General features: G+C 48.3%; 2 protein-coding genes across 2 annotated transcripts in view; one reads left to right on the top strand and one right to left on the bottom strand.

Annotated features, from left to right (window-relative positions):
• ZNF488 (zinc finger protein 488) overlaps window positions 1-4,836 on the bottom strand; it is a 33,950-nt gene extending 29,114 nt beyond the window's left edge. The window contains exon 1 of the mRNA XM_045024969.1: window positions 4,724-4,836. The gene's annotated coding sequence lies outside the window, so the exon portion shown is untranslated. The remainder of the gene's footprint in view (window positions 1-4,723) is intronic.
• A 5,546-nt stretch (window positions 4,837-10,382) lies between these two features.
• Window positions 10,383-26,113, top strand: part of ANTXRL (ANTXR like) — an 86,167-nt gene continuing 70,436 nt past the window's right edge. The window contains exons 1-2 of the mRNA XM_045022539.1: window positions 10,383-10,413; window positions 16,124-16,336. Coding sequence (XP_044878474.1) covers window positions 16,173-16,336 — 164 coding nt within the window. The 5' untranslated portion in view covers window positions 10,383-10,413; window positions 16,124-16,172. The remainder of the gene's footprint in view (window positions 10,414-16,123; window positions 16,337-26,113) is intronic.

Raw genomic sequence — 26,113 nt, 5'->3', positions numbered from 1 at the left:
AGAAGTGCCCTGATGAGCAGACAGTCGTGGCAGATCCACAGCACGGCCAGCCCAGCTGTAGTGACTGTATTGTTTGTTCGGTCCCAGACCCTCCCCTCCCCCTTCTCCCCACATGCATTTGGGGCCTAGGCATGTCCCTAGTTTGCCTATGTGATAATCCCCTCTGGGGGCAGGTGGGGAGCAAAGTGTGATTGAACCAGCCCTGCTCAGGAGAACAGCCGTTCCCATGGGATCTCCACTATTCCTGTCTCCCCAACTGCAACCACTCATCACTGACCTGGCAACTTCCCTAAAAAAGGCAGTGGAGGTAGCAGCTGGCTGGTGCAGCCAGGTGAGAGGCTTTGAGTAGGGGCCCAGTTTGCACTTCAGAACCTCGGGAATGGAAACTGACTGGACAGAAATTGGCCTGTTTGGAGGGGTTGAGATCCAGCCTGGATCTCTTATTCCAGATCCAAACATCTCCAAGCCTCGGACTTTTTTAGAGCTATGATGTCATCAACGTCCAGCCCTGGAGCAACTGAGGATTGTGGACCCCCACACTTTTTAGTCTGTCTCCATTCCCCATATGCTGCAGTACACACCATACAGGCAGTTGGATTAGGATGAACCATCAGATCTTGGCTAGATACCCAGCACAGTGACCCACAGTCAAGTGGAATCTCCCCAGGAAAGGGTCCAGGGGCTGCCACCTTGGAACAGAGTATGGAGGTGATCTCATGGATCACTGCAAAGGAGCAATTTCATCTGCTGAATCAGACCTGGGCAACTCCCCCACTGAAGCCCAGAAGTGACGTTTCTAAGACTCAGCACCGACATGCCCCTGGGTGAACTGCCTCTGACGCTGTATAAATAGTGAACCGTGCCCATAAATTTGAAAGGCTGGGATTTGAAAAGAGCCTAAGGAGCGAGGCACCCGACTCCCATTGGCTTTCAAATGGAATTGGGCACCTAATTTCCTCTGGTTCCTCAGAAAACCCCAGGTAGAATCTTTACATGGTTTAAAAAGAGGGTCAGCCTTTTTAAAGAGTGAATTCACTGACCCAGCACAGCGTACAGAACGGTTGTCTCTTCCCCGACCGCCAACTACTGCTAGAGCTGACTGAACTATTAAATGGGAACAAATTATTCACTGGGTTTGGCCCTTTTCATTCCAAGGCCTATGCACCACCTAAGACCTCAAAATAGACCTTAACTGGGATTTCACATTGGCTTTGTGCTGGCCCCATGCATGGGGCTGAGTGTTACCCTTCATGAATTGTCTATTAACAGATCTTGAATTTTATGAATTGGTTTGTTATTTCTAAGTGTAGGATGAAGGCTTTTTGTGCACATATTTGAGTCTCTGGTAGTTTGCAAACTATTCAAAGCAAGTAGTCCAGAGTATCTGAAATTCAATATTTGAGCTGTGTGCCTGGCCACCTCAGTTACCTGGTCTGGTTTCTGGTTACCCTGTTAAGCTGGGATAACCCAACCTTTATAACCCAACCTTTATGAACACAACTGCCTGACTACATCTTTGGGGTGCTGGATCACTCGGGTAGGGGAAACAGCAGGTCTAAGAATTGTCTGTTAGCATTTAAAATCTTTTCTGTCCCCTTTTACAAGAAAAAAAAATACCTGGCTGAATACATGGACCTTAGCTTTTAAAATTACAGAGTTCTCTGGCTGAGGGAGAGAAAAAGCTATAGCCTTGATTTATTCCCAGGCAGAGAGAGGGGAGGGGGGGAAGGAGAAAAGTTACAGACAGTTCCTTGAGTCACTTAATTGACAGTCGCAGGGCTCTGGCCAGCATGGTTTGGAAAGCTACATACAGCAACACAAGTCACTTTGTATACTTGCCAGCTGCACAGAGTGAATTCACTACTATGCACCACCATTATTTGTAGCTTGCGTTCTATCAGGCAGATGACTGTATGGTCCCAGGACCAGCTGCACGTTTCCACAGAGTGGTTTTCCTCAAACATTGACTCTCCTCTGTCTAACTGGCCCATATATATGGGTTGTACCAGGAACAAGCACAGAGCGTCTGCAGGAAAAGGACCTGTCTGCTGTTTGCGCATCCTGCCACCACCCACCCTACTCCCCACTCTCATTGCTACTCATGCTGAAGGATTGCTCAGTTGTTTGCATGAAAAAGATCACTGATTTTCTCATTCTCCTGCTCCCAAACAAATGCAATCAGTACATACTGGGCGGGCAAAGTGAGCGCTTCCTTCCAGGACCAAGATCCTTGCTCTCACACGGATAAGTACGTTCACTCACTAGACAAACTGAGACTGGAACCAAGATGTACATTTTTAATAGTGAGAGTAATTAACCATTGGAACAATTTACCAAGGGTGGTGGAGCATTATTGCTGACAATTTTAAAATCAAGATTGGGCATTTTTCTAAACGATCTAGTCTGTTCTAGGAATTATTTTGGGGATCTTCTCTGGCCTGCCTTATACAGGATGTCAGACTAGAATCACAATGGTTCCTTCTAGCCTTGGAATCTATGAATAGCTAGATGCACACAAACATCCACACAAACAAAAATCAGTTTCATGAATATTCAGAGAAAAAAATGAACAAAACCGGTGCTAACAAGGTTAGATTCAACCAAAATTCGTAACTGGTGAAAATGTTCACAAATCATTTCCTTTCACTATTCGTGCAATCATAATCCACTTTATAATCATCTTTTTTTACATGAAAAGGAATTTAATCCTATCGGTTTACAAGATTTTTAAGCCACATTTGTGTTGAACAATATTTTTAATAACCAAGAGCTACCAAAGATACCAGGATTAATATTGGGTTGGCTGTGCATCTGTTCCTTTTTGAAAGTTCTGTACATAGGTATTATATCCTTAGCATACATATGTACTTTGAATATTATAAAGTATTCTCGTTTTCCGATTATAATAGGGGATATCTGAAAGCTAACATCACTCACTCACTTTCAGGTGTCTAATACTGAAGCGATGGTTGAGGTGAACACTACTATGTAATGTGAAGATTTGGTGAACAAGATAAATACTGAGTTTAAATTACTATGATGCACAACTTTTATTTTCCTATGAAAGATTTCTTTGCAAGAAGCTATGAATATCACTTAAAATAAAACTTATGATACAACATTAGCTTTTTCCTTCATGATATTCTAAATAACTTGTAAAATAAGCAGTGTATCACGGTGTCATGGGGACATAATTGTATTTGTATTAACAAAAGTATAATTACAAACATAAAACATCTACATATAATATGCTAAGATTTTAGCTAGCCATTTTCTTTAAAAATTAATGTTTTCCTAGTCTCTTTTTAAAATATATTACATTCAATTATCAGAATAGAGTATATTTTGACTTTGCATTTATCTAATAGCAATAATGCTCAATCCTCTTTTTCTATAGGATTTTGGTTCCATTTTGCAACATATATTAATTGCCTTGAAATACTGTAAGTCACTTAAATCCAATCTATTTTCTCTTAATGATCTAGTTTTTAAATTTGATTTAGTTGCACACACAAAAGACTGACCAAAAAAATCTCAATATTATTCTTACAGTCTTCATATTGCCTAGAGAAAAATCACTCTCCCACTCTCGCCTTCTCTGGTACCAATTATCTTTATTAAATGGTGACAAATGCTGTCAAGCACCACATTTAGGAATTTTTGTGAAAAAAGACTGAACATAAGGGATATTTCCTGAGTGATAGCTCACATTCAAATACTGCATTAACTACAGTTGTAACTGATTGTTTGTTTTGGGGGGACAACTGAGACAGTAAGAATCAGCTTTAAATTCCCTCTATCAAATGTCTATTGACATCTGTTTCAAGCAGTACATGTTTGATAACAGAAGCCATTATTCAAATGTTTAAAACACCCATACCATACTGTTTTCTACCAAGTAAACTCTTCCATGGAAGGATTGGCAGATTTAATGTTTGTTTGTTTTTTAATTGACAATGGAAACAGATTCTTATTTAGTTGGACAAGAGATTTTTGCTAAATAGATTGAATCAGATTTAGATGTCAATAGGAAGTATACTTGACCTATGCCAAAGAAAATGACAAGGAGTCCTTGTGGCACCTTAGAGACTAACAAATGTATTTGGGCATAAGCTTTCGTGGGCTACAGCCCACTTCATTGGATGCATGAAGTGAAAAATACAGGAGCAGGTATAAATACATGAAAGGCTGGGGGTTGCTTTACCAAGTGTGAGGTCAGTCTAACAAGATAAATCTCTTACCACTTCAAAAGTTATTTTTCCTCTCTTGGTAGCCTGCTGTTAATTGATGTATCTCAACCCGCCTGGAAGACCAAGGTCAGTCCCTCGAGGAAGGGGCACCAAACCCCTCCTGATCCCGCAGTCCCAGGTGCGGGGGGGAGTTCGCCCTAGATTCCCTGATGCTGTGGCTGCTCAGCCGGGCCGCTGCCTCCAGCCATGCGAGCCCCGGCCAGCTGCCCCCTCCAGCGCCGGCAGCGAGTGACACCACCCCCGGCCAGAGCGAATAACTTCCCGGGGCAGGCTCCGGAGGCTGATCCCCGTGCCCGCCTGCACCCGCCGATCCCATGTGGCACGGCCAGCTGGGGGGCGCGGGAAGGGACCCGGACCCCCGCGGACCCCGCCAGGCACGGACACACGCTGCCATGCCCCGCGGGGAGCCCGGAGCGCAGCGCCCGGCCGGGGGCCGCCGCCCGCCCACCTGCCCCCTCCGGCCGCTCGCTTACCGGCTGCCGCTGCCGTTCCGAGGGGGAGCGGGCAGGCGCTGCCCTCGCAGGGCTGCCACTCAGCAGCGCATCCCGGCTGCAGTCCCGGCCGGAGCGGGGAGCTCAGCGCGCCTGGGGGAGCTGGGCGGAGCGGGGCTGCCGGGCGAGGGGCCAGAGCCAGCGCCGTGCGCTCCGGGCGGCGGCTGCTGCCTGCGGTGCCTGCCCCTCGCTAGCCCTGCGCCGGGCTGGCGGCTTCAAGCGGCGTGACAGCACCGGCCCTCCCAGCCCCTCTCCCCTGCACCGCCCCTCCTACTGCACATCACCTGCTCCCCCTCCCTCCTGGGACCCGCCCCCCACCACACAGCTCCACCCACAAGTCCCCTGCACCCGCCCCCCTACGGCACAACCCCTCTCCCCCTCCCTTCACTGCATACGCCCCCTGCGCTCCGCTCCCCTGCACACACACAGCACAGCCCCGCCCCCAGGCACACACCTCACTTTCCCCCTGTTCCCACCCGCCTTCCCCCAGCACATCGCCCCCATGGTCCCCACCTCACCACTCCCAGGGCACAGCCCCCTCCCATCTCGCACCCCGTGCCACGGGTCCCATCTCCTGCTTCCCTAAATCTCTTCCTACCCCCATCTGTGGTTTCCATCTTCCCCACTGCCTGTGCTCTGCCGTGCTCCCAGCATCCTCCTGCCGCGTTGCCCCCCTCATCCCCAGGACCCAGTCACTGTGCTCCCCATCACCACCTGTGCTCCTCCCCTGTGCCCCATCTCCACTCCCACTGCATCCCGCCCTCACCCCCCGAATCCACCCTCACCCATCGCAGCCCCTCCCCGCCTCAATTCCCCCCCCCCGCCCTCTCTGATTGTCTGTGCGGGAGGCGAGGTCCCCTCTACAGTCTCAGGACAGACACAGGGCCACCAGGGACAGACAGATGCTTCCCAACGAATGATCGCTGCACCTGGTATCTATTGGGTTTCGGGGAAATGGGGTGGGCAAAGCCCACCCCATGCTAACGGATCCCCCCCCCAGCCTAAGGGGAGGTTCCACAGGGCCTCAGAAACCCACTAATTGCGGGGGACAACTAATAAAAGAACAGGGACTGGAGTGCGGTCAAAGGGTCATAAGAAGGGAGCCTGACGGGGACACCGAGCAGAGAACCCCGGACAGCGCCCACTGCTCCTCGAAGGCATCAAGGGAGCCAGCGGACGCCCAGAGGAACTCCGCTCGGAGACGTGAACGGACTAAGGATCGGAAACAAGCCCCACAGTCGCAGGACTCTCCACTGGCCAACCACCTCTCCCTGATCGCGTAGATGGCCTGTTTGGCCAGGGCGAGGAGGAGGTTGACCAGGAGGTCCCACGACTTTGTGGGGTCACGGATAGGGAGTGCATGGAGAAGGAGGTCGGGGGAAAAGTGCAGCCAGAAACGCAATAGGATATTGGTGAGGAGCCGGTATAGGGGCTGCAACCTGGCGCACTCTAAGTAAACGTGCGCCAGGGTCTCCCTCACGCAGCAGAAGGGGCAGGTGTCTGGGACAGGGGTAAACCGCGCCAAGTACATGCCCGTGCTCACGGCCCCAGGGAGGAGCCGCCAACTGATATCCCCAATGGGCCTCGGAACCAGGGTGGAGTACAGGCTGGCCCACCGGGGCTCCTCACCCTCCAGAGGTGGCAGGAGGTCCCGCCACTTGGTGTCGGCACGAGGGTGAGGAAGTGAAGGGTGTGGAGCACGAGCGCGTAGAGATGCTTCCTTGGCGCGGTTTGGAAACGGACCGGCTGCAGATCGTGCAGCCGGCTTGCGGTGAAGGGGCAGGGGGGCTGGTCAGGTCCACGGGGCAGGGGCCCGATGAAGAGGTCCGGAGGACTCGAGGTGGGGGGTGGGCGGGACGTGCCCTCACGCAGGACCCGGTCGAGGTAAGCCCGAGCAGCAGGCGGCAAAGTGGCCTTCACCTCCTGTAGTACGCGCCGGGGAGTACAAGGTCTGGAGAGCCCCATACGCCGAGCGAGCATCAGGGGATCCAGCCAGTCTCCCCGGTCGTAGTCCAGGAGGTCTCCGACCCTGGTGGCTTCTGCCAGGACCAACCTCTGGCGCACCGCGGGGGACTCTGCCACCTGCACACGGAGCTGGGGGTTGTGTAGCAGGGGCTCTGCGAGGAGATCTGCCCCCTCGGTGGCCGCCACGGACCTGGTCGCAGAGAACAGCTTCGACCTGGTAGCCTGGCACTATCATCATCTCAAGGAGTTTGATAAGCATGGAGGTCCTCTGAGCTCCTTCCTGGCCTGATCCCCCTGGAATCCCAAGAATCGCCCCACTGAGAATCCCTGCTCCAGAAACACTCCCACAAGCTAGGGATTTCTCCCTCATATGCCCCTTCCCAGGAACACTGCCGCCTTCTCACCAGAAATGCCTTCCCTCAGGTCCCCCCTCCCTCTCCCAAGAGACACCCCCTGGAGACCCACCTATCCCCCCAGGAACTAGACTCCCCTACCCACCCCCCTTCTCCAAGGAAAATCTTCCCCGAGAGACTTTTACTCCTGGGGGAATTCTGCACCACTGCACATGCACAGAATTTATGTCCCTCACAGATTTCTTTGCTTCCCCTCTGAAAAATGACTTTCTATTGGAGAACCAAAGGGAAACCACAAGAGCAATTATGCGACCCTCCCCAGCAGTATGTTTCGGGGGCCCGGGGCAGCTGGCAAAGAGATAAATCACTATGGTGCAGGAGGCGGGACTGGGGAAGACCCAGCTGGTGGTTCCTATCCTGCGCTGTGCTCAGCTGCTAGTCCTGGCTGAGCTGGAGAGGATGGGACAGCCTCTTCCCTTGCACAGCATCCAGGGCCGGGTCAGACTCACCCTAAATTTCTCCCTCAGCTGAAGGAAGCTCTGCAAACTTCCCCACCACCACCCTTCCCCTGCACCTGGACCACCCCGATGAGCCACCTGCCCCTGGATTCCCACCCCATCAAGCCCCAACCAGCTGCATCTGGACCCCCCACTGAGCCCCCCACACCCATACCCCCTGCTGAGCTTTATCGCCCCCACACCCAGATGACCCCCTGCTGAGCCCCAACCACATTCACTCGGACCCCCTGCATAGTCCCATTACTGTTGCACCCAGAACCCCCCAACAAGCCTCTGTGCATCCAGATCCTCCCTGCACCCAGATCCCACACTGAGCCTCCTGCACTGAGATTGCCCCACACAGAACCCTCTCAACCCACACCTGGATCCCCCTACACTTGGATCCTGCCTTGCTGAGCCTGCCTGCCCACACCTGGTGCACCTGGTACAGAGGGTCAGGGCCTTGGGGTCTTTCTGAGGCAGGCCCAGTCCTTGCACTGTGTCAGGGTTGGGTGCAGCCTCACTGCTGAGTCCGTGTCCCCGGGGGGAGCTGCACAGTGATCTCCCACCTCTGTGCAGCCAGTGCCCTGTGCTCCCCAATGCCATGCTGGAGCCTCCACATTTTTTGACAAATACAATTTGCAGAATTTCAAAATATTATGTGGAGAATTTTTAGGTGTTTTGCAAAGAATGCCCTCAGAAGTAGCCTTTGCATATTACAGGATGTCAGCATACCCAGCCTTTCAGAGCAGCTCTGGCGTGTGCTGTCACATCTCCCCTGGTACCATTGCTTTTCCCAGTCCTGCAGTGGTTAGACTGGGTCCTAGGCACACACCCCTTCCAGTCTGCAGCAGATTAAGAGGGTTAGAAAGCAGGAGTTTATTAAATAGTTAACTTTGGTGGGATACTAGATACTAAAAACCCTGCTCAGTTCCTCCGGATGGGACTTGGAAAACGGGTTTCATTTGGGTGTTTCTTAAAATTTTCCTGTGAATCAGTCACCCGCAATCTCTGACTGAAAGCTCTGATTTACAGGGCTATTCTAGTATCAGAGAGGTAGCCGTGTTAGTCTGGATCTGTAAAAGCAGCAAAGAATCCTGTGGCACCTTATAGACTAACAGACGTTTTGCAGCATGAGCTTTTGTGGGTGAATACCCATTTCGTCGGATGCATGCATGAGCTTTCGTGGGTGAATACCCACTTGGTCGGATGCAAGTCCTGGCTGAGCTGGAGACAGGATTCAGGGCTATTCTAGGGACTGTGGACACTTCGGTTCTGATGTTAAAAAATGTTTTACAATAAAACAGTCTTTGCCTCACAGGAGGCACTCGCAGGAAAGAAATTATGGGATCTATTTGGGGTATCAAACATTTCTGAAACAGCTGGTATGTAAAATATAACCATCAGCTGTCTTGTCATGATCAAATATTCCCTATATCTGGGCTAGCAACATTGCTTTTGAAAGATGTCGTTCCCTATAAATGCCTTTAACGCCTGGTAGAAAATTCTTGTGAACATGTTGACAAATGAAATAACCCGGGTTATTTGATTAACGTCCATGTAATCTAAATATTGGCTTGTATTGAGAAAGGAAATGTCAACTTTGTAATGCTTTTGAAAGGAGGGATTTTCGCTGCAATTCAAGAGTGATCTTATACCAACAAAGGAAGTGAAACCTACACTACGCGAAATCTATTGAAGGGATTACAGAGAGGCTAGAGCAGGGATTTTAACTTTCTTTAAAAATTCCGATCATGCAGAAAGGAACATAGATAATCTGGTAACGGGTCGAAGCATTGGATACAGCTATTATTCCAGCGGCTAATCACCAATCAAAGGAGGGGTTTATCTGATGCTGGGGCCTTTTAATATCTCTTTGGATACATTTTCTGAAATTGGATGTAGGTGGCAGATAAATGAGATCAGCAAATTCCCATTGCCGGAGCTGTTTGTTTATATTTCGCAATTTACATGCAAATAGGTTAATAATATACAGGGAACGGATTTTTAAAAAAAACCCACCCTTTGCATTAGGGCACGTGAACCATTACAAGAAAATGTGCTAAGATTATTTGTATCGATTCCCTAATGGAAACAGGATCTAGCGGTTAGTGCCAGATCAGCTGATGGGACTGGATGCAGTTAGTTTGGTTTTTATTTTGAGCAACGCATGAGCAAATGAACATGGGCGTTCTTGTCATTTTCAATCGTGCAGCTCCCCACCCCACTCCCTGTCCCCTCCCGCCCCCGCTACGCCCTCCCCCTTTGATTAGACAAAGGGGTTAGACGCCATGTCACCTACCCACCAGTAACAGGAGTTGTCAAGTTTGCACAGGGCATGAAGCAATTAACTTGGCATCTCTTTATGCTGATTTTATACCCTGAGAACTTGAACCCTGGAAATATCAAAATGTGAAACAAAGATATAGCTCTTCAGAGCTGGAGTGGAGCAAGAAATTAAGAATTAAGTCAAAATCTCCTCTAACCACTGTGCTGTGCCCTGGCACACGTTGGTATTTAAAGTCTGAAGAAATCATTACCGAGTAGTTCTGTAATATCTGGACACAGCAAAGGGGTGTGTGTGTTGGGGGGGGGGGGGGATAACAGACTTCTAATTCAGAATTTTCTTGATTCTTAGTTCAACAATTATAATTGCGTGATTATTATACTATTCCCAATTTTATACAAGCCTTCAAGTTTGCCCCACTGATGTGCTACAGGTCCCAATGGGCATTAATAGCTAGTCACTGGGGTGATCTGTTTATTGTCTGCACGTGTACCCCGTGCATATAAAGGAGCAATGCAATCGATTGTTTATGAGGGATCCGGAATGAAAAAGTGATACGCTGCAGAACGGGTAAGAAAAATGGTGAATGTGCACGAGCCACCTAAATGTCAAAAGATACGCGATGCGTACTATAGTTTATTTCAGGTTGAAAAGCACGTGTGGGGTAATTATACCTGCAACATTGACAGGAACCAGATCTTTGTCGTGCACCAAAGGGATCCGAAGCGATGAGCATTTGGCTTTTATTTTAAAAGGCAATTTACTGGATTCATTTCAATGCACGTAGAGGGGTGGAAATCTGTTTCTGATCTACGCTTGGCACATTTGCGCCTCGGACACGTCTGCAGCAGCCCGGGAAAGAGACATTTCCCCGGGAAAGGACGCCTAGTGGGCAGCACGGAGCTCTCAGCCTAGGGGAGGGGATTTTCACTGCCCTGAAGTCACTGGTTCATTTTTTGTGTGTGTCAACATATAGGATGTGGGTTGTTTTTATTTCCATCTCCGTGATCTAAGTTAACCATTGGGGCTGAAATGGCCGGGGCAGAAAAAGTGGTTAACACAAGCAGTGCATTCAACTTCAGACGGGCATGGTTTATAGGGGGGCAAATTCTCTGCTAAAACCATTTGAGACCCTTTCTTGCTGACCCGCCTACAGCCAGGGCGGTCTGATTTTCTGAACTGGGTCCAGCGAGGAAACGTAAAACGAAATCAGAGCCGGTTTGCTTGCAGCTTTAGCGTTGGCTCAAGATTTTCTAGCAGTAACTTACACAGCAGAGGGGGGTGTGTGTGTCTGCGCCCATATGTGAGTGTGATTGTTACAGGTGTGTGTGTATTTATATGTGCTGATGTGAGGGGCTGTGTGAGTGTGTGATTAGTGTGTGTTTGAGTGAGCGGTGAGTGCATTTGTGTATGTAGGTCACGTGGGAGGGCTGTGTGTGCAAGTGTAGGTGGGAGAGCTGTGTGTGCATATTTGTGTGTGGGAGAGCTAAGCCTATGAGTATGAGAGCTGTGTGTATGTGTGTAGGCGCGGGAGGGCTGCATGTGTGAAAGGGCTGTGAGTGTGTAGACGGAAAGGCTGTGTGTATGTGAGAGCTGTGTATGTATGTGTATATGGGGAGGGCTGCGAGTCGTGTGCGTGTGTGGGAGGGCTGTGTGTGTATTTGTGTGTGTAGGTAGAAAGTCCGTGTGGGTGTGAGGACCGTCAGTGTTTGTGTGTAGGTGGAAGGGCTATGTGTGTATTGTTGTGTGTGTTGGTGGGAGGGCTGTGTGTGTAGGTGGATGGGTGTAGGTGAGAGGGCTGTGTGTGTATTGTTGTGTGTGTTGGTGGGAGAGCTGTGTGTGTGAGAAGGCTGTGTGTATATGGAGAGGGCTGTGTGGGGGTATTGGTGTGAGGGGGTTGTGTAGGTACAGTTGTGTGTGTAGGGGGGAGGGGCTGTAACAGAGCCAGGGGCAGTACGTTTCCGAGCCCCGCCTGTATCTGCGCGGTGCAGAGACTCGCTGGCCGGGTCTCCCAGCCCGACCCGGCTGCGGCTGCTGGCGAAGGGGCCCGGCGCCCGCCGTCTTAGCTCGCTCCCCGCCCCCACGCCGGCCCGGGCCGGCCCGTGCCAGCCCGCCGGGAAGCGGCGGGGAGGGTGTGGGCTGCCAGCCCCGCCCCGTCGCGGTCCCCGGTCCCGGCACAGGACTAGTGCTGTGCTGCCGAGCCCCGGGACCCGGCTGCAGGGGAGGGTGGCGCGGCCTGGGGCAGGCGGGGCCGCTACTGTGTGAACACACACACACTGCTACACCCCACATACAGACACACAACACGCACAACATATGTACCACAAGATATGCACAGAGTCCTGCACTCATACAACACACCCTCCTGCGCATAACACGCTCCACATGCAGACACAGTCACGCAGCACAGGTACACAACAACACAGAGAGAGTCCTGTACACACACAACACACCCTCCTGCACATACACATCTCGTATACACAACACACTCCTGCACACACCCCACATACACACACAATGCCCACTCCTACACCACATCTACACACCCTCCGAGTCCCAACTACAGACAGACACAACACACACTCCTACACACACCATACACAACAGTCCTGCATGCACACCCCACATACGCACACAACACACACTCCTCTCACACAGAGCACACACCCCTATACATACACACCAAATATATACACTCAATACACCCGTGCATGCTCCCACATGGTCACACCAAACACCTTCTGCTTCCTATCCATAGGCAAAGTCGGCTGCAAACATGCACACTCTCTGGCACCCATGCACCTCACACAGAAATACACACCTTGGTGCGTAGAGGCGGCACTCATAGGTACACAAAGAAACACAACACATCCATACACATTCATACACCATAGATATACACCAGGATCATATAGTCACTGGCAAATCTGCCCCCCACCGCACACATGAGGATGGGCATTGGGACGGCAAGCAACAACCCAGAGGGAACACGCCCTGCAGCTTCCCTATAGCAGTGGTTTTTGACCTGAGGTCCACGTGGACCCCAGGGGTTCCACAGACTATGTCTTAAGATTTCCAAAGGGGTCAACACCTCCATTTGAAAACGTTTAGGGGCCTGCAAATGAAAAAAGTTTGAAAACCCACTAGATCAGAGGAATCTTTAGCTTGGATCCCACAGGACTGGAGGTGGGAGGACCAAACTGACCTTCTGATAGTTTCAGTACTAAAGAGGCAAGTATCAAGGGATCAGCTTAGAACAGTGAGAGGATTTAATTCCCACCCCAATGCACACTTCAGCTCAAAACTTTGCCTCTGGCGCTATCTGTTGTGCCAGGACAGGACAGGAGATGCTAATGTGACACTGTGAAAGGTTTGCTTTGGACTTTAAGAACGGCCATACTGGATCAGACCAATGGTCCATCTAGCCCAGTATCCTGTCTTTTGACACTGGTCAATGCCAAGTACCCCAGAGGGAATGAACAGAACATGTAATCATCAAGTGATCCATTTCCTATTGCCCATTCCCAGCTTCTGGCAAACAGAGGCTAGGGACACCATCTCTCCCAATCCTTGCTAATAGCCATTGATGGACCTATCCTCCATGAATTTATCTAGCTCTTTTTTGAACCCTGTTATAGTCTTGGCCTTCACTACATCGTCTAGCAAGGAGTTCCGCAGGCTGACTGTGTATTGCATGGAGAAATACTTCCTTTTGTTTGTTTTAAACCTGCTGCCTATTAATTTCATTTGGTGACCCCTAGTTCTTGTGTTATGAGACAGAGTAAATAACACTTCCTTATTTACTTTCTCCACACCAGTCATGATTTTATAGACCTCTATCATATCTCCCCTTAGTCCTCTCTTTTCAAAGTTGAAAAGTCCCAGTCTTTTAAATCTCTCATCATATGGAAGCTGTTCCATACCCCTAATTATTTTTGTTAGCTTTTTCTATATTTTTCCCAATTCCAATATGATTTTTTGAGATGGGGTGACCAGATCTACATACAGTATTCAAGATGTGGGCATACCATGGATTTATATAGTGGCAATGTGATATTTTCTGTCCTATTATCTGTCCCTTTCCTAATGACTCCCAACATTCTGTTCGCTTTTTTGACTGCCACTGCACATTGAGTGGATGTTTTCAAAGAACTATCCACAATGACTCCAAGATCTTTCTTTAGTGGTAACAGCTAATTTAGACCACATCACTTTACATGTACAGTTGGGATTATGTTTTCCAACATGCATTACTTTGCATTTATTAACAATGAATTTAATCTGCCATTTTGTTGCCCAGTCACCCAGTTTTGTGAGATCCCTTTGGAACTCTTCGCAGTGTGCTTGGGACTTAAGGTAGTTAAGTAATTTTGTATCATCTGCAAATTTTGCCACCTCGTTGTTTACCCACTTTTTCCATATCCAGGCTCCTCTTTGTCACTGAGAGCAGAGAAACAACCAGACCCCCTTCCTGTCCTCAGAAAGAATTTTGTTCTCTGCACGGGGAGCGATCTCTCTTGGGGTTGTGATGAGAGGCAGGTTAGGAGTCTTTGGGACAATGTAAATGGAGCAATTTGCCTTCCAACCCCCATGATCGCTGTGGATTCATTCTCTGACAATGAACCTCCCCCCAAAGAAAGAGCAACGTCCGTTCCCAACTCTCTCATCCAAAGTGACTACTCTCATCCCTCCCTGTGGCTCTAGGCGTTAATCAGGTCATATAATCCCAGTCCCTTCTCAGGAACTGTGACTGGTGGGTGATGGGGGGCGGGAGGAGAGAGTTAGTTCCCAGCGTGGAGATGGGCGGCGGGAAACTGCTAATTATTCAGATTTCATATGCAGCATCCAGATGAATGCGGGCTTTGGCCAGTTCTTTAAGGGGGATTTTGTGTGGGGGTGGTGATGATAGGGGGGTTGGAGGTCCAGATATCTGTTGTTTTTTAAAACCTCAATTCAGTGATTTATTTTAACCGTACCTACACTGTACATCCACCCACGTATATGACACCCACAATACACAAGTCTCTCTCTCTGTGTTCGTTTTTATCATTAGAAGAAAACATTTAATCGTGGGGTTAAAAAAAAAGGGGGAGGGAGCAGCAACCTGTACTACAGCAACCGGGCATTTTCTTTTGCACGTGGATCGAAAAGGCGTGTGACAGGGGCAAGGTGGATTGATAACAGCAGTTGAAAGAAGCACCGATTCGTTGTTTGGGAAATTGCAAGGCTGCCTCTCCGATATAAAATGTTCGCCCTCCCGACTGGAAATCGCGAGGCACAGAGGGTAATGAGCAGCTAGGGAGCGGATTGACCGGAGGCATTTGGGCGACTAATAGATCTGAGGGCTAGCTGGATTGTTTTAAAAGCAGCGCTTTAAAAGCAACGGCTAACTCGGTAGGAGCCCGAACTGTTTTCATGACACTTGTGAGAGTGGGTTAAATCGATTCCTCTTGAAACAAAAAAGCAGCAGCTGAATAAACATCCGTGAACCCAACAGCCCCTTTGCACGACTCGTTCCCAGCGATGCGGTCCAGACAGATCGCTACAATTCGTTCGCCTGGGGTCAAGACACATCGATTCGCTGCAATTCTTCCTCCTAGCCCTTTACCTGTCGCGTGATTCCAGAACTGCTCCCCGGCCGTGCCCATGAAATACACTCAATACATAGCAAAGCGGTGACCGGTCCTAGTTGCTTTAGGGTCCCTAAACTCTGAGCGTGGTTGTAAAACCAGCTGCCTCCGACGGGAACAGGGAGGCTGCAAGAAGACGAGAGTGAGAGACTTAAAACAGCTTTGCCAGCAAACGAATCCAGAGCTGACTCTCAGGGAGGGAGAGCAGGCAGCCCCGAGCTGTTCCCTGGGTGTAGCTCTGGTGTTGTGGGTGTGGGTGTGTTTGTGGGGGAAGGGGGGGTGCATCTCGTGCTCTCCCTTCCCCGCTCTGGAGCCCGGAACAGGAAAGTCCCAGCTCAGCTTCCCCACCATAAGATCCTGTCTCCCCCTCCCTACGAATCTGTTCGCTCCCTGCGGGAGGAGGAACGCAGGAAATTGGGGCTGAGTTGCTACTCTAGCAACTCAACCCAGCCTGTTAGCGAGGGACGGGGGGATGGGGCTTTAGGTACCGTCCATCCGGACTCCGAGCCAAGCCCCCCTTCCACCCAGAAATCTCCCCCACCCCCAGCAGCACCTCTGCCCTTGCATGGACCAGTGGGGTGGGGGAGCCGAGGTCTGGTTCTGCGCATGTTTGAGAGGAGATCGGAAACTTTTTCTTTGCTTCTGAACAGCCTCCGAGGGCCGCGGGGCGGGGGAGGGGGGCAGAGATTGAGGAAGAAAATGGCGAGTCGTGGGAGTTGCGTGGAGAAAGCGGCTTTCCTCTGCGCCTTCCTGCTGGCTACTTGGAGCCTGGCGTCCTGCGCCCAAGCGGAGCCGGAGGAGGAAGGGCGAGACGACCAGCGCTCCTGTCACGGGGCCTTCGATCTCTACTTCGTCCTGGATAAGTAAGTGACAGTCCCTTTTCAAAGCGGTTATTCACCCTTCACTGCCTTTGCCCTGCTGCTGCAGCTGGGATCTCTGGGCGGATCGCCGGGGCATGCCGCCCTCCCACGCTGCCCGCGCCCTGCACACAAAGAGAGCACTGTGCAAAGCAAAGGCACCCCCAGCCAGGGAAGCTCAGGTCACACACACGGGGGCACAGAGCTTTTCAGGGCCTCAGTGTCCCAGCAAAGGCAGCCACGCTCGGGAGAGCCTGTTAATACGCGGGTAATAGCGCATAATGCGCGACTTGCGTTAGTTCTGGGATGTTAAGGGATTCGGTCGGTTCTAGGCTGTAACCATTTGCATTTACTTAGTTCTAGGCTTAAATCCAAAGAATTTGCTTAGTTCTAGGCTATCACCCAAGGCATTTGGTTAATTCTAGGATACAGTACAGCCTGTGCATTCTGGTTAATTTTAAGACTCCCAACAGTTGTTTGTCGCAATTGTTTACAGGCGCGGTTTCACTTATTTAAAAATGTATTAGCTGGTCATGGTTAATCTTTGGGGGGTTGTCTACACTAGTGTTTAAAATATATTAGTTCATACATATTGGCTAATGAATTTTTAGATACTACCTATTATCCTAGTTTAAACATGGCTTAGGGTATGTCTACACCAGAATTTGTAATGTGTATTAACAGGTGGTACTCAAGTCAACTGTAAATTCTAGTGTAGACACTACACAAGTGTTAGAGGGCATGGGTGCTCATTCCTAGTTGTGTTTAACTCTAGTGTGCAGCCTTGGGTTCAACGTGATAAGAAAGAAATGTTTGTGTCCTGTCTACAGTAGAATTTACAGTTGTGCTAGTCAAGACACTTTAGTTAGCACATGTTAAAACATGACTAAAGATTGGAGCTTTTTTTCCAATGTGCATCAGACCAGATGGCTGTGTGTGTGTCTAGCGGGGGAATTGTTCACTCTATCAGGCCTTCTGCAGAGCTTTGGGCCAAAAAGCACCTTCTCAAAAAAAGATGGTGACTTTGTTTTGTTCTAAAAGCAAAAGGATGCCAAAACTTCCTATGGCAGTTGTTGTTTTCCAGGAATATGCATCACAAAATAGCCTCCTGACTACTAAGGTTTATTACAGGGCTTTCTGACTCCAGCATCAAATGCACTTGTATTAAGATTTTGAATTGTTATTATCAATATTATCCTGCTGTTCTCCAGGATGTAATAAAAAATCAGTAAAAATGGATATTGGTGTTTGAGATTGGCAGGATAGGACATGTATATAACTTCATACAATGTAATTTCCTTGCCTTAAAAAGTCATTATTATATGCCTAGTCAAATCTAAGGCTTTAGATATTGGTTAAGGTACTGTCAAACCTATACATTGAAATTGTGATGTAACTTGATTCTCTGACTTGATTGTGACTGTGGTATAGATGATCCATGTGTAGGATCCAATCCTGCCGCCATTAAAGTCAATGGCAAAACTCCCATCCACTTCAATCATAGCAAGATCAAGCCATAAAAGCCAAACTGTTTGGAATGAAAAATGCAAAAGAGGTAATTTGGCCATTTAAGTTGAAAGAGTTTCTTGTGGTTTTAAGGTCTGAACTTGCTCCCACTGAAACCAATGGTGAAATTCCTGTTGGCCTTTTTGGAGTAGGACTGTTACAAGAAAGAAATCTGCAAGGATTATGTGAAAGCCCCACAGTCTATGTGCTGCAGCAGAATGTCCAGGGATGCTGGTGGGAGCTGTGCGTACAAACTGAAGTTGTATTTGTCCCTTTCTGCTTTTCTACGTGACTGGTGGTATGGCAGTAAGGGGGTTTCTGAGGACAGATCTCCTGGATGGACTCTGGCTCTTGGAACAGTTTAGCAGGACGAAGCCAGATAATAAGTAAGAGTTGACAGGGTGGGGGGAATCTCTGAGTGTTGGAAGGGAGGATGGCCAGTCAGAGGGGGATGGGTGAAACTGAGACTGTAACATACACATTTTTGGAATCACATTTATTCAGAGAGCATTTCTGGGTCCAACTTCTAATGGAATAACCCCCAACAATATGCAGTGCTAGACATTGTATGCCACCAAGTGATATTGTGGATTGCCTTCCTCCATTGTGCCTGGCCAGTTTGGAATTAGAGACATTCAGTCTTAATTAGATGGATAACAATGGGTTGCAATTATATATGGAGATATACCTATCTCATAGAGCTGGAAGGGACCTTGAAAGGCCATTGAGTCCAGTCCCCTGTCTTCACAAGGCAGGACCAAGTACTGATTTTGCCCCAGTTCCCTAAATGGCCCCCTCAAGGATTGAACTCACAACCCTAGGTTTAGCAGGCCAATGCTCAAACCACTGAGCTATCACTCCCCCAATGAAATATCCAGGCTTGAGTCCTAAAGCCCTGTGAGGCCCTCTATGACTGAATGACAAGGCATGTCTGAGAAGTCAGTCTGGGTGAACCAGAATGACTTTAATAAGTCCTCTCTGTTACTTTGCTCCCTTGTGGGAAGATATCATCTCATATCAAAAGCAGCCAGACTGAAAGAATACAAGTTTCTTCTCTTATTGGTGCAGGCACTGTACATTACCGCAATGACTTTGTCAGGGCCTGATTTTCTTTTTCATCTTGCCAGTTGGCGTCTGCAGGGATCAAATCCTCAAGACATCAGCTGGCAGAGGGGAAAAGATCATGCACTGGTGAAGTTATTGGTATAATATATGATGCCAATTAGAAAGAGAAACTTGCTGAGTTTGTGCAGTTTTTCTCCTTCTGATGTAGATTACATCTTCCTGTATTAACTCTATGGGATAGGCAGCTTCAGAGCAAAAGAACCAGGGGTATATGAAGGCCTGACATGGGGAAAAAAGCAAAGACCTATCTCAGATCTCTAGAGGGTGTCATTCCACACAAAGCAGAAGGTCAGGGCAAAGCTCTTATTTCTGTGGGCAAACCTCTTGAAGCTACCACAGATAGATACAATCTGCCCTCTGGGTTCTGTATTCATGGTCTATACTGGGGGCGGGGGGTGTCGATGTAAGATGCGCAACTTCAGCTATGGGAATAGCGTAGCTGAAGTTGACATATCTTATTTTGATTTACCTCCCATCCTCACCGCGCGGGATCGACGGCCACGGCTCCCCCATTGACTCTGCTTCCGCTGCTCGCCCTGGTGGAGTTCCGGAGTCGACGGGAGTGCGTTCGGGGATCGATATATCGTGTCTAGATGAGATGCGATATATCGATCCCTGATAGATAGATTGCTACCCACCGATCCGGCGGGTAGTCTGGACATACCCTTAACCACGGTATGTTATGCTGGAGCAGCATTAGCCTTTGTTGGTACTTGGAGGGGACACCTTCAAGTTATGGGAAGTGGCTCTGGTGATTCAGAAGGTAGGGCTCTTCTGGTTCAGACTGATGCTGGGGGAATGTTGTAAGTGTAGGGCTCCCTTACTCCAGTGTGCCAGTTACAGGGGGCTAGGGGACTCAGAAATCAGAGGGCTGATCGCCAATTGCATTGATGTTTATATAGTAATGTCCTGGTTTTCAGAGATGCTGAGCACCCACAGTTCCTGCTGTAGGCCATGGGAGCTATGTGTGCTCAGGAGTTGACACTGGACTGGTGCTTAGCTTCTGCTGAACCCATTGCCACAGGTCCGTCAAGTTTACTAATTCACAGCTTCTTGTGGTAGTGGCCTCCCGGCTGCTGCTGACAGCCCTCAGGCTGCATAAGAATCCAGCTGCCTGTCTCTGCACTACATCCTCTGCTCAGGGGTTTGCTCACTTGGCTCTGTTCAGATCACGTGGTGACATCCTTGTGTTGTGTTATCCCTCTCTCCTCTGCTACATTGCTGTTGACATCCAGCTCTTGTTTGCCACTGTGTCCAAATGCACTTGCAAAAAAAACAACTGACCTCTAGTGTTTTCTAATTATAGCGGCGCCTGGTAGCATCACTATAATTGTCTATCAGTGTAGCAATTATAAGTCCTTAGTTTAAAGGGGTTTCTAACTCTGCCATGAACATCTGCTCCTGGCTAGTGCTTGACATGACAGGTCTGAGCCACATAGCTATGTGTATTTTTATTTACTGAATGTGAAGAAATCCTTTTGCTTATTTTTGAACTATGAGGCTGGAGAAAGAAGGAACTTGAGATTTTTGGATATATTTCTGCATTCCTCTAACTGGGGCGTTTCACAAAGATCATTTATATTTTAAGCAAAATTGAGTTGGGCAGACTTTGGGGTTGCAGACTTCTGTTTATCCACAGGACAGACAATGGCTGTGCAAGCTTCCCCCGCAGTGTCCTTGCCAGCATGCATCAACCCTGCTCTGGAAGTGCCCCGTCTCTGCAGGTGAGAAGGGAGATTGGCCTTCATGGCCCATTCCCTCCTTGGCCTCTCTGCTGACACTTCCAACAAGGAGATCAATTAGTCCTCTGGGGAAGTGATTAAGACTCATTACATCCAGGCCACACAGTCACCAGATGGGAAGGTCTTTCCGTAATTATTGCCCCGGGTCAGTTTTGGACTGATGACCTAAAGGTTGCTGCAAGCTATTGCCAGTCCCCAGAGTCACCCAGTCTCTACACACCGTGTGCTTTATTTTCAAAAGCCCTGGTTGGCAAGGACATTGTATGTGCCAGGAAAGCCAAAAAAACCATCGTTTGTTTCAAACGTGCTGAGTGAATGTAGTACTCACAAAAATGATGGAATACAGGCACTGGCTAGAGCAAATAGGAACCACCCCCCAGTCCTCTCTATGAATCTTTGCCCATCTTGCAACATTCCCACTGTTCCAGTCCAAGGACTGGACTTAAGCACAGGATATTGATCTGTCTCAGGTACTTCTGCAGCATCTCTCTGCAGGAGGTTTCAGCACTGACTGCTGTTCTGTGTGCTGATAGTGTGCACTGGATCAGAGGGAAACCCACTAGATTTAGGTCAAAATTATTTAAAAATGAATGGCTAAATCCAGCCTTGGACACCTAGGACAGCGGCTAATGGGAGATGGTGGGATCTCAGCACATTTGAAAATCACACCACTATTTTAGGTCCCCCACTATGGACTCAGTCACCTAACTTTGGACCCCCATTTTTGAAAATATTGGGCTCATTTCACTCGTGGCCTATGTCAAGATGGGGACCAACCTGTCTGGAAGACCAAGCACTCATATGCTGTACCGCCTAATCCTGATTCATCAGTACATCTGGGATCTGATCATGAGGCCCTGATGCAGAAAGATTCCACTGAAATCTATAGGAGTTCATGTAAATAAGGAGAGCTGAGTTTGCCCCTTAAACTTAATTGATTATAGCAGGTCTAAATTTCTGAATATGGTTGTAATTATCTATCTATCCACCCCATACACCCCATCCATCCATCTATCCATCCCTATACACCCCATCTATCAATCCCCATGCACCCCATCCATCAATCCATCCCCATCCAACAGATCTATCTATCCTCTCGCAGCCAATATATCCATGTATCTATCCCCATAAACCCCATCTATCCATCTGTCTATCTCCAAAAAAACCATCTATCCATCTCCATAAACCCCATCCATCCATAGACACATCCCCATACACCGCTCCATTCATCTTTCAATCCCCATCCACCCATCTATCTATTCCTATACAGCCATCCATCCATCCATCTATCTCTCTATTTCCATCCACCCATCTATCTATCCCCATTAACCTCATCTATTGATTTATCTTATCCCCATATACCCTATATATCCATTTACCTTATCCCCATACACCCCCATCCATCCATCTACCAATTCACTCTGTGTATCTGTGTATCCACACACAGTGCATCCACTCATCATCCATCCCCATATGCCCCATCTATATACCTATCTATCCCCATACACCCCATCCATCTAATTATCCCCATACACTCTATATATGCATCTGTGTACCCCCATCCATCCCATCTCTCTCTCACTCTCTCTATCTGTCCCCATAAACCCCATCTAGTGATTTATCTTATCCCCATACACCTTATATATCCATCTGTGGATCCCCATACACTGCATCTATTCATCAATCTATCTCCATACACCCCATCCATCTATCTATTTATTGATCACCATACACCCCATCTCTCCATATATACCTCATCTATCTATCTATCTATCCCCATAAACCCCATTCTATCCATCTATCTATCCTCATCTGTCCCATTCATCCATCTCCATACACTCCATATATCCATCCCGAAACACCCCATCTATCTATCCCCATACACCACATCTATCCATCTCTGTATCCCCATGCACCCATCCATCCACCCATCTATCTATCCCCATACACTATATCCATTTATCTATCCCCATCCACCCCATCCATCCATCTACCCATTTCCATAAACCCCATATCTCCATCCCCATATACCATCTATTTCCATCCATCCATTCATCTATCAATCCCCATCCACCCATCTGTCTATTCCCGTAATCCTATTCATGCATCTATCTATCCCCATACATCCCATCTATCCATCTTTCTATCATCATACAGTCCATGTATCCATCTATTTATCTATCCCCATACACCCCATCATCCATCTACCCATTCCCATATACCCCATCTATCCATCTATCTGTCCCCAAACAGCCAAACATCCATCTATCTATCCATCCCCATAGACCCTATATAGGCATCTATCTATCCCTATTCACCCCATCCATCCATCTATCCCCAGACACCCCATCCATCAATCTACCCATTCCCATACACTCCATCTATCCATATATCTATCCATCCCCACACACCCCATCTATTCATCCCAATACACCCCATCTATCTATCCCATCCACCACATCTGTACATCTATGTATCCCCATACACCCATCCATCCCACCCATCTTTGTATCCCGATACACCCCATCCATCTATCTATCCCCGTACACCCTATATGTAAATCTATGTATCCCCATACATCCTATCTATCTATCTATCTATCTAACCTAGTCATTTATACCAAGTATATCACTATGTTTGAGGTCAGATTAGATGATCACAGTGGTCCCTTCTGGTGTTAAAAATCCATGACTCAAGGAATCTGAATGCCCGCAGTCAATATTATGTATTATTATCAAACCCTGATCTGCTGGTATTTTTTCCTATCTGTCTTTCTTCACTGGGGTATAGTGTAGCTGATGTTTAGATTTTATGTAACCATGTACAATAGCTGGCAAGTTCTGCCAAATGTTTGCTTTGTTGTAGACATAACTTTGTTATTGAAAGCAGGTTGTGTTTATTTGTACTTTGTCCGATATTACACAAGCAGAGCTGCCTTTTGGCAAAAAAGAAAAAAAACAATTAAATCCAAAAAGGAAAAAGCTTAAAGACAGTGCAAAGTGAACCAATGAACAGTGAGTTTGTTAGATGGCATGTGTATAACTAAAAGGGTGAAGGAAAAAAGCATCTCATCTGCAATATTTAGATAAAGGCATAGATCTGTATGGAACTGCATTTTATATAGTAAGAGCCTGAGCTGTAGCCAAGGAAGTAAATTGAAAGACTCCGATTGACTTCAGTGGGTTTTGGGTCATGCTCCATAAGGGAGTGAGTTATCACTTCTGGGTGTGAGCTTGCATGCCTGAATCTCACAACGTGAATTTGCACAAGGCATGCAAGGACTGGGTCCTTTATGCACAAATGGAGAGAAGCAGCATGGCTCTTGCACATTACACTCAGCAGAAGTGCCTCATTTTGCTGCCTCCTGGTCGGTAGCAGTGCCTGCTGAGTGACGGAGAGCAGCGAGGAGTAAGGGCCTTGGCTTTGCTGAATATAAACAGAACTGCTTAACTGTGTGTCTGAGGACCTGTACTGGTAATAGCAAAAGTTCTAAGATGAGTAGTGGGCTGATGGGCTAAATTCTGTGTCTGGCTTTGGGTTTCCTTTCCCCGTGCGCTGCCCATTTCTGTGGTTAGCTGTTGGGGAAGTCGCAGGAGGCTTGGCCACATGGTCAGATTGATAGTGATCAGACCAGTGGCAGCGTTTTGAGGGAGGCACACAGATTAGATAACTTTGTGGAGCTGGGTAATTTTACAGCCATTTTATTTCATGGGAGAAGAGCTCTCAGTGACGGGATAATGTTCTGGCCTGGCACTGGTCCCACTCTTAAAACCTTTTGGATGCAGCTACCTTGAAAGGCAGTGTGCATCAGCAGCTAGCCTGCTGGAGTGGGACCTAGAAGATATGGGTTTGAATCCTGACTCTCGGCAAGTTGCTTTTCTGTGCCTTTGTTCCCCCTCCTATCCTTTGTCTTGTTTATTTACGTTGTAAGCTCTTTGGGGCAGGGTCTGTCTCCTGATATGTTTGGACAGTGGGCAGAATAACGCAGTCGGATCTCAGCTGGGGTGTCTAGATGTTATTGGAATACAAATGCTGGTCCCTTTTACCTGGGTGATCCATCCACAAAGTGTCCTTTCCAGGCCAGTGCTCAAGAGAGGAGGAGTCTTGTCACTTCCGATACTCTGCTGGCTCAGGAGAACAGAGCCGTGGGATGGATGGATGTGCATGTGCATGTCTGAAACCACAACAAACTCAGTGCCCTGAGGCTTTGCTTTAATTCCAGAGCCACTAATACTGATGTGCAGAATTTCCCTGCTGTCTAGAATGTGGTTGTGGCTGCAATTAGCTCTCACCAAATAACAACCAAGCTCCAGATTTCAGAGCAAGGGGCCCTACTCAGACACATGTTCATCCCTGTGATGGGCGGGGCCAGATTTAGCCCTGGGATAAGCAGGTACTGCGCTCTGGGAGTGCAATGGCCCAAGCTAAGCCCAGCAGCATGTCTATAGAACAATGGGTTAGAACGGTGGAGACCGTTCTTGCTTTGAGACTATCCTGGAATGCTGCCTTCAGCCTGGAGAGCCTCCATATCAGATATAGACAAATAGGCAGAAACTTGGCAAAAAACTTGCTTCACCGCCCTCCCCGCCCCCATCCTGTTTTCAACCTCAGTAGGGGAGAGTAGGGTTTTGGCACTGCTGTTTATATGTATCTGTTGGCTGTAAATGCAGCAGGAAGAGGCACCCTTTAAAGTAGCACAGGAGGGGGTGTAATTAGGACCAATGGGATTAAATGAATCAAAGGAAACTTCAAGCACAATCTTCCCAGCATTAACATCTATTTTGCGGTGGAATGAACTCCACATGGAAGTCCATTGCTTGGGATGTTTAAAACTAGCCTCCGTGAAGCGCTGGGAATTACGTGCCTGATGCTGCATTTACTGATGTCAAAAGTAGATTAGCAATGGATTTTAATGGCAGCAGGACTGGGGATGGGATAGATGATCTGCAGAAACAGTCCCTGTTCCTAAGTGTGTCCTATTTGTCATAGATGATCAGATAGTATTGGAAATATTTACTAGCTAGCAAGACCCAGGGCATCCACTTTCACTGCTAAACTATGGAGCTTGTATGCCCTGTACCCTGTTGATCTACTCGGTCTCTTCAGGGCAGCCCCTGCCTATATCTTGAGTCACATACGTTCCAGCGCAGATTCTATGCTGCGCCTCTCTGGAGAAGCAGAGGTAGAGGGGGGCAAAGATGGCTTTATGGAGAAGGGTATGGGGGCTGGAGCAGAGATCAGCCCCTCTGTTTTCTGCATGTTGCTGTAAATCGGCCATGAATGATACCTCTTCTGTGCCAGTTTTGCCCACCTGGTTTCAGTGGGTGTCAGCTTACACCACCCCTTGAGGAGTCACGCTCTTGTTGTGATCCACCCAGTCTCGCACCTGATTGTCTCACAGACATCCCTA

Source organism: Mauremys mutica, chromosome 7, assembly GCF_020497125.1.
Source record: "Mauremys mutica isolate MM-2020 ecotype Southern chromosome 7, ASM2049712v1, whole genome shotgun sequence".
Classification (NCBI taxonomy): Eukaryota; Metazoa; Chordata; order Testudines; family Geoemydidae; genus Mauremys; species Mauremys mutica.
Note: the sequence above shows the minus strand (reverse complement) of the source record. Positions and strands in the feature narration are given on the sequence as shown.